At 40.7% G+C, this 8,575-nt stretch overlaps 1 protein-coding gene across 1 annotated transcript in view; it reads left to right on the top strand.

The window, feature by feature from the left end:
- The first annotated feature begins 925 nt into the window (after nt 1–925).
- LOC118332773 (collagen alpha-1(XXVII) chain A-like) overlaps nt 926–8,575 on the top strand; it is a 71,484-nt gene continuing 63,834 nt past the window's right edge. The window contains exons 1-2 of the mRNA XM_035668201.1: nt 926–1,298; nt 5,677–5,747. Coding sequence (XP_035524094.1) covers nt 1,246–1,298; nt 5,677–5,747 — 124 coding nt within the window. The 5' untranslated portion in view covers nt 926–1,245. The remainder of the gene's footprint in view (nt 1,299–5,676; nt 5,748–8,575) is intronic.

The raw sequence follows: 8,575 nt of genomic DNA, 5'->3' as shown, positions 1-8,575 counted from the left end.
GAATAATCCACAGACCTTCCTGGTTGCAGTTTTCTCCTGAATGACGTTAAACTTAAGAAAAAGTCCTTGTGAAAAACTTTTGACTCCCCCTTTTGTAACTCAGCACACATTTTGAAGGAACACAAAATGTCTTATCACCCTTCATTAAACATTTCAAACAGATGTCAGGTAGTAATTACTGGCTGTTGTGCCTGTGTGGAGGTCTTTGGTAGACCTTATCCTGCACCAGGCCATGACCCCTCTTAAGGTAATGAGAGCTGATCCAGGTGCTGCTCCATTAACACTTCTGTCAATGCTGGTGTGTCACATTGCGAAATGTTTGAAATATGTGTATGAACTGGCCCAAGATTTTTTGTTTGTGTTCAAACCACATCATGACTACATGTGTGTCTTACAAAATAAGAGAGCTCTTTCCAGAAAATGACTCAACATCTTAGACATATTTTTTCTTTGCAGTAGGTTACTCATATCTTTTTCAAAACTCCCCCCATATTTTTCACCATTTTCACTCCAAGGGGAGATGGTACACACTCCACGTTTTTAGAGAAGTAAAAAAGTTATCCTTTAGCTAGTTCTCACACCATCTCTTCTCCTAAAAACTTGGCTTTAATCACCCAAATTATTGCACGCATTGAGGGATAATAGGGTGGATACACAAAGGGAGTTTCTGGAGTAGCTGTAGGCGTCCCTGTTTGGCAGTTCAAGTCTGTGAAGCGCTGCCCACCGAGTGTCACCGTGGTTCATTCATATGGTTTACCGGTGCATGGGGCTTTGGGTAAGATCCATGTGGCCACCCCCTGGAGAAGGCGTGTAGTTGCTCTATGCAACCGCTGGGTTTGTAACTTGACACCTGGCTGTGCGGTGCATTTGCCATCGCTTTACCCACAGAAAGCCTATTTAAAAAGGAAAGGGATGAGTCCAACGCTCCTGACTCCGTAACCCCCCTCCAAAAGAACCCAGCTTTCTCTCCGGCTGCGCGTCCCTCAATCTGGATCGGCATAAATGAATGAAACACAGGGGAATATCGACAGACAATCGCACAGGAAAACTCTCTGTCAAACCAGCCTGCCAGAAGGAATTTATGTCGGGCTTGACAGGCAAATCAACATGAGTTTTTTCCTCTGGAACTTCATCTCAAGCTTGTCAAATGTGTAAAACGGCGACCGGTGTCTTCTGCCCCCCTTGCATAGGAGTCACGCTGTGATTAACGGTCAGGTTTTTGACTGCCAGGACAAATGAATACAAATGAATTTAGGCACCCGAAGGAGAGATTGCAGAACCTCTCATCTAGACACAAAGTAAGTATCATTTATTTTTCTTTTATTCTGTTGTGTCTGTGTGCTCTGATGAGAGGATGTTGCAAAGAGCTGAGGTGAGACGGATCACCGGCTGGAACTGTTTGCCTCCATGTGCGTACCTGTGATGTGCCGGCTGGCTGTGGTCCAGCTCACCATGCAGGAGGGGAGTCCGCTGGGGGACTATTGAGGCTGTATGGAATCTGTTTGAACCATAGGCATACTCAATATTTCCAAATGTTTGTTTCTTTTTTTCATTGCAACTGGACAAGAAGAATAGAAGAATAACAACCAGGTTCATTTAGAAGCAATTCGTGTGGGCTACATGTGATATCCCCTTCTCACTGCGTATTCTAACACAGATTGCTCAGTGAAGTTCATTTAAGTGTTTGACCGTTTTTGTAGCAAATAGACAATGGGTACATGCAGGCAATTATTTAGACCTATAAAGTTTCATGAGAGGTTCATCAGCATTCACTGGAGCGTCTGCTAGGTTTTGTTAGGATGCTTTCCATGTTTTCCCTTTTACGCACAGCCGTATTTACGCAGGGTAGTTAAAATATATTGTTTTAAGGAGATACCCATGCTCTTACAGTTAGTCAGCTAAAACTATGACATCAGCTTGGGCAATAGTGTTCCCGACAACATCCACTTATCAGTTTGTTTAAGAAAACATCTGCAACTGACGTGATTTGTACTAGTCTGTGACATAAAATGCAGATGTTGCATGCATGTGTTTACAACACAGACTTACACAGGCAGTGAAAATCAAACCGGGCTATTTTAATATATCGACCGAGATATTCGCTCTTGACTTTTTTTTCTAAAGAAGTATATGCAGCCACCAGCTGTTACACAATTACAGTTGATAAGTCATGCATTTATGTAGTGATTAATTTATGCATGCATGGGTCATTCTTACCTTAGATATGTTTTATTGCGCAGTGAACATCTGGTGTAGTTAATGGATCAGTGGCGAGATAGTGGGGATGCAGTCATCTAGGGAGTAGGAAAGTCTGGAGATTTGACCTACCGTCCCCTAGTTTTTCATTTAAAACAAGTTGGCCAAAATAGTATCAGCTTCATTTATCAGACTTCCCTGGAAAGAAAAATAAGAAATGACTCAAATGGATCAACGGTCCCAACAGTTACTGCTACCACATTATTCATTTAAGATGAAAATGGATTGCGATTTAAAGATCCTGCGAGGTGTTGGAGCTTCATTCACATGTCCACATGGTGTCGCCCTTTATGTCACTCCTGGCTTTTCAATAGCAATTATTAAATGTGTTGGTATATTTGTGTTTGTGTATTCTGACATTTTTTTACACTGAAAAAAACAACCATAGAGTTAATTTTTAAAATGTAACATATGACTGACTATTTCTGAGTCGATCACTCTTGCTCTAACTTGTATAATTAGTTTCAGTTGCCACCAAATCCAAGCAGAGCGGGGTATAACAATGAGTCACATACTATTTTATGTTTCATCTGCTATTAGGCACAGTAGTAGTTGGAAGAAAAAAAGGATGCAAGTCATTTGTAGAAAATAAGTCAGGAAGTAAACAGTCTGAAGTAAGAGATTAGCTGACTGCAAAGAAAACAGTTGATGGACATACAACACTGGTCTTATTAGATGTCAGTCACCCTCTGTTAGTGTCAGCTCATCTATAGGAATTTTCCACTGTGTGTGTGGAGGTGTGAGTATTTTCTGTTTGTATGTATGTGTGCGTGCCTGCTTGCTTGCTCAGGGAGCAGGATCGCCTTTGGGAAATCCTTTCAGGGAATCATTGAGTAGTCCACACTTGTGAAAAGAAACGGAAACTATACAGGCTTCACAGTGTTTTTTTTCCCCCTCAACCTTTGACTGGTTGGTGGCCTACAGACAGGCTGCTGTTTAAGAGCGTGTCTGGAAGGGGGTGGTGGTTTTGGGGGGGTCGAGAGGTTAGAATCAGAGTTTAGACTTTAGGAAAAGAGACAATGATGCCAGAAAATTACGTAAGTAAAGATAAAATTGGCTTTGAGTCAGAAATATGACGGTTTTCATCTGCAGCAGATTGGACACCAGATATCTTTGCAAACATTCAACAATCCAACATCTAGATCCTCTGACTCACTCATTTCAATTTATTGCTCAGTCACACTGCTTTGTTTATCACCATCTATCTGTCTAGCCAAATTTTTTCACTTTTTGACAGCAAAGGAGAGGTGTAAACTAACCCTGGTAATATCAGCAGAAGTTCAATGAGTAGAGAAAGATGTTGTTAGCAGAACAGATCAGCGTTCTTCCCCCTTCTGCCTTTGAAATGTGAGTACAGTGACTCACAGCACAATATATAGGTTACACTGGTTTAGTGGATGACTTAGGAGGAGGTATTGTTCATCGGGCCTGTATTTTGTCCACTCAGCTTAGCTGAGAATTGCCTCGGGGAGTCGTGTCATAGCTCCCTGTTGCAGTATGAAAACCGCACCAGACAGGGTCAGTGTGCAAATGTCAGCCCCACTGATTCAAATGTCCACACTGCACAAATCCGCCTCAGTGCAACCTCAGAAGAAAAATCCCAACCTGTCACGTACACTTCAAAAGCACCCTAATGAAAATCTAAACAAGCTACTGAGAACTTTTAATGTGAAAAGCCAAAGAAAACAGCGCTGTTTCCCAGGAAACCTGGTCCAGTTTGCACAGATGTAAACAGCCTGGGGGACAGAATGAGAGTCATTTTTTGCTGCAGTAAAAAAAAATCTCAGCATTCATGACTCATTTTAAGAAAGCTGATCCCTCCTCAGCTGATAAGACACTGAATGAGACTGTAACCAGCTGGGAGCCTGAGCGATACACACACACACACACACACACACACACAAACTAAGTATCCTAAGTAACCACAACCAGCTGTGTGTGGGGTTGATTGTGATGAAGCTTTATTAGCAACTAGGAACTGTGAGAGAGACAGACATAGACACCACAAACACACATGTAAGCACACCATCACACATACACACATGTATATGTACACACACTCTGATTATAATCATTCAGGCCATCGGGGGAAGCAGCCACTGGTTAGTGCGGAGGTTGTTAGCAGAAATATTTCTAAAGAGAGACAGGCACATATTTGCAATGAAGGTAAATATGCAGCAGTTACCTTCTTTCCCACATTTATGTATTTGGCGTCGTTGGCCCCCGCCCCCGTCTGCCTGCTCCACTCTAGCCCTCCAGCCACAGCTGTTATACACATTTCCTCCCTTCAATGTGTGTGTGTGACCATGTGTGTCTGGATGACCTCCAGCGGTAAACAGTGGCTCCCCTGCCTGTCACCAGATATCAGTCCCCCACTGAGATCTCAGTCCACTTGCCAATCAGTCTCCTCAGCTCTGCTGCACACCTGGATGTGGTGAGGGTGTTGAGAGAGACCATTTCGTTTTTGTTTTCTGTATGTGTGTGTGTGTGTGTGTGTGTGCATACACGTGATGGTTTTGGGAGAGAGAGTTGATGGATAAGTCTACTATAGTATTTCTGTCTTACAAACCACAACTTAAAGCTGTGTGTGTGTGTTTTGGAGAGAGGCATTTGCTCTGAGTTGTAAGTGCTTTTGCAGAATCCAGTTCCCATTTGTTGTTTACATATCAGTAGCTCAAATGTGTATGGGTTTGTTTGAATCAGTGTTTTTGTGTGACGCATAAACAATCATTACAGGTTATATCCTATTTCATGATACTTAAACATTTTGTAATTTCAGTCAATTTTAATAAGTTTGTTGTCTTTTAAGACACATGCCATAGATTTCCTAATGACAGCTGTTTTACCTGTATTAAAGCATGCCTTAAGATGTTCTTCTTTGGGCCAAATGCAAGCAATTTCAATTATTAGTACCACTTTCTAACAAGGTACACATTATGAAGGGGTTAAAACTAATGGTTCTATTACTGGTTGATAAATCATTTCCTATTGCTTTTTAGATCTGTTAGATCTACTTTTGCATTGCTAGGTTGTGAAAAATTATCTTCAACTTGACCGTTTGAGCAATTTATTAACACCTACAACTGCAGACTTGATCATTAAAACCCTTATTTAAAGACTTATTAACATGTATACAATTAATGGGTCATTAGAAAGTGAAAAATCCACGAACCTATATTTAGAATTGCATTATTACCAAATAGAAACGACATACACCAGCCAAGAGGATTTTAAACAACCTGGCAACCAAAATTTGCTCCTATGAATGGCTTGAAGCCATTTGTTACAACTCATAAACAGCTTTAAAAAGGTTACCTTAATAGAAAATGGCACCAAATTATTTTAAGAGTTAAACGCTTTTATAATTGAGTACTGTGTGACTGCTGGTTCTTTCTAACATGCTCTCTTCTCTTCCCCCAGGAGAGCCCTATTGCTCTGTACAGTTTTATATTGTACTTGTTACCTGGGACTTACACAAGTACACTCTGAAGGTAAGACATGACTTAATGTCATCAGTTCATTCTCTCACCTCTTTCTTCTTCACTGAAATTTTACCAGTGGAAAAAACTGTGAAAGTTATTGGAGCACTGGGGGGATTTTGGAGTTATTCTTTTTCCTGTTTGGTCATTGCCCAAGCACGTAAACACATTGCTATGAGAATTGGGCCAGCCGTTGCCATGACGACAGGTGTTGAGTAAGCTGAGTGAGCAAAGGAGTGATCAAATCATAGATTCAAAGTTGACCATTATAAAGAAAATGTACTCTCAATGTAAAGCACTGTCACAATGTGAAAGGAGTCGCGCATACTGATACCTCCAGAGAGTTATCACCTGAATTGTTGAACTGTCCGGCTGCAACTTTACTGTTTTGGTTCACTCTCACTGCTTTCATAGCGTAATTTTCGGCCACAGCAGGCAGCTGTTTTCAGCTAAAAAGTTATAAAAACCCACATAACACTACCTGCTCAGCACCAAACAGCAGACGGACACAGTTAGAGACTCGCTGGTGAACATAGTGAAGCATTTAGCAGCCAAAGAGCCAGATATTTCCCCCAGGAGTTGGTGGAGACCAAAAACAGACCTAGAAGAGAGTTAATATTGGTCTTACATTCATCAGGTGGCCGGAAACACAACCAGAAACTATTGTTTCATAAATGCTGGATTTGCACCTGTTTGCTAACAAGTTCACTAGCTTAATCATCATCAGCCTAAAAGGTGATGATATGTTAAGTGTTATGTTCACAAAGTTTTTGCTGCCCCCAAGTGGCCAAATTTTTTTTTTTTAAATCAGTTATTGCAGGTTTAATTAAGAAGATGCAGGGTAGGTTAGGTATTATTGAAATTTTTTTACTTTTGTGCAACAGTGAGTGTCTTTCAGTGTCTATTGACAGTTGCAAAATTAGGTGTTTTTTTCACTAAATTGAGCTATTTTAATGTGATTGGGCAAGTAGAAATTGTTTTTAGTGGCTTGTGATCATTTGAGCTGTTTCTTGTACTATATGGCGGTTTCTTTTGATGAAAAGTTATAGATACAGTCCAGTGAATTGGCCCCTTCTCTCGTCCAGTTATTATGATTGGGACTGACAGGGCGCAGAGTTCAATAGATCCGACATGCAGTCACTGAAACCAAATGTCATCTTAGTTCATTACAACAAGGCTGAAACCTTTTTTCCAATTCATATTGTCATTCCTTTACAAAGTCAAAGCTCAATAATGAAAGTGTTGGAAAAGTTTACATCTTAAATATTAAATATTACATTATCCTAAGACTTGGTGGAGATACTTTTTCATATCTGTATCTGGTTTTGGATGTAGATTCATCTAGATGCAGGTATTTGTGACCAAACTGTGTGTGTGTGTGTGTGTGTGTGTTAGTTTCAGAATATCATTATCCAGCCTCATAGTTTAGACTTTAAAAGACCAAAATTGGCAGTATAGCTGATTTTAGGCTCTGACTGGGCTTCTTGGCATCTGTCAAACCTGGCAACACTGTCTATGACCAACATCACTGTTGCAGAGGGGTTAAACACTGAATCAGTCAGCATGGCTCTAAGCCTGTCAATAGTTTTTGCAGTGATACATTTCTCCCTGCATAGATAGGGGCTTCCACTGTAGTCAACATCAAAGTTGTCCATCGTCAGTGCTGAAAAACACTGATGATGAACATGTTTTCATACCTGAAGTAGAATCAGCATGTCACACAATCTTCAGTCACAATTGGACTGATTGTTGAGTGTAACTGCTCATAGAGACGCTCTCACAGGCATCCAGACAGGCCAGAGTGGGGAGTGAGAATCTTTTTTATCCTTTCCCTGCTCAACCATGATGTATCTTCTTGAGAGCTGAGGTTGTTGCCTATTTTTACATAAAGGGAAAAGATGTGAAAAAAGTTGAGTAAACCCTTTAGTGGCTTTGATGGCTACAAGTTTGAAAATGAAAACATTGTTGGTGTGGAGTTAGAAAGAAGTCAGTATACTTCTGTAGGCTGCTCCTCATCTCTGCGTAAGTCTAGGGGCTACAGTAACTGTTTCTAGTGTAACATACCTGAATCTCTGACCAAACTGTCAGTGGAGTCTTCTCTTTTAAAGAACAGAACAGTTCCCTCGCTGTCCATACACCACCACTACCATGCACTATAGGTTTCAGGGAAAATCAAAAGCCAAGGACAGGCCAAAATTCCCTTAGATCACCCTGTTAAGAATCAGTGGATGCCATAGGAACACTCTTAGAGCCCTTGGCAGAAATCTGGCAGACATCATTCTTGCTGACCAAATGCTTGCCTAAGAATCCCTTTAGCACAAATCATTAATTTGGGAAAATTGTCATTTTGTAGGGTCGCTTTTATGGCCAGGGACCTTTAAGGGGACCTTTGCTGCATGTCATACCTCCATCTCACCTATTTTATGTCTCTCTCTACACTGTCAACTGTCAACTGTCAAATATAGATAAAAATACCCCCCAAAATATTAAATGTGGCTTAGACTATATTACCACTGTGTCCCAAGTTTGATTCCAGCCAGGGACCTTTGTTGCATGTCATACCCTTCTACATTTCTCCCTACATTCCTGTCTATATCTTTGCTGTCACTACCAAATAAAGTCTAAATGGAAAAAATTACTCTTAAAAGTCAAATATAAAAAAATAAAAGTTTCCCTTGTTTTTTTCCCCTAATTTAAATCATGAATCCTGATCTGATCTGATATTGTGGGAATACATGTAATGTATTGCTGTAGGGATGATTTTTCCGCTCAGAGATATCCTAAATAGCCCACAGTAGACCAGCGAAGGCCAGCCAAAGAGAGATCTTTTGAGTGTGTTC

This window comes from Morone saxatilis, unplaced genomic scaffold (genome assembly GCF_004916995.1).
Source record: "Morone saxatilis isolate NCDOM2014 unplaced genomic scaffold, NCSU_SB_2.0 Contig21, whole genome shotgun sequence".
Taxonomy (NCBI): domain Eukaryota; kingdom Metazoa; phylum Chordata; class Actinopteri; family Moronidae; genus Morone; species Morone saxatilis.
Note: the sequence above shows the minus strand (reverse complement) of the source record. Positions and strands in the feature narration are given on the sequence as shown.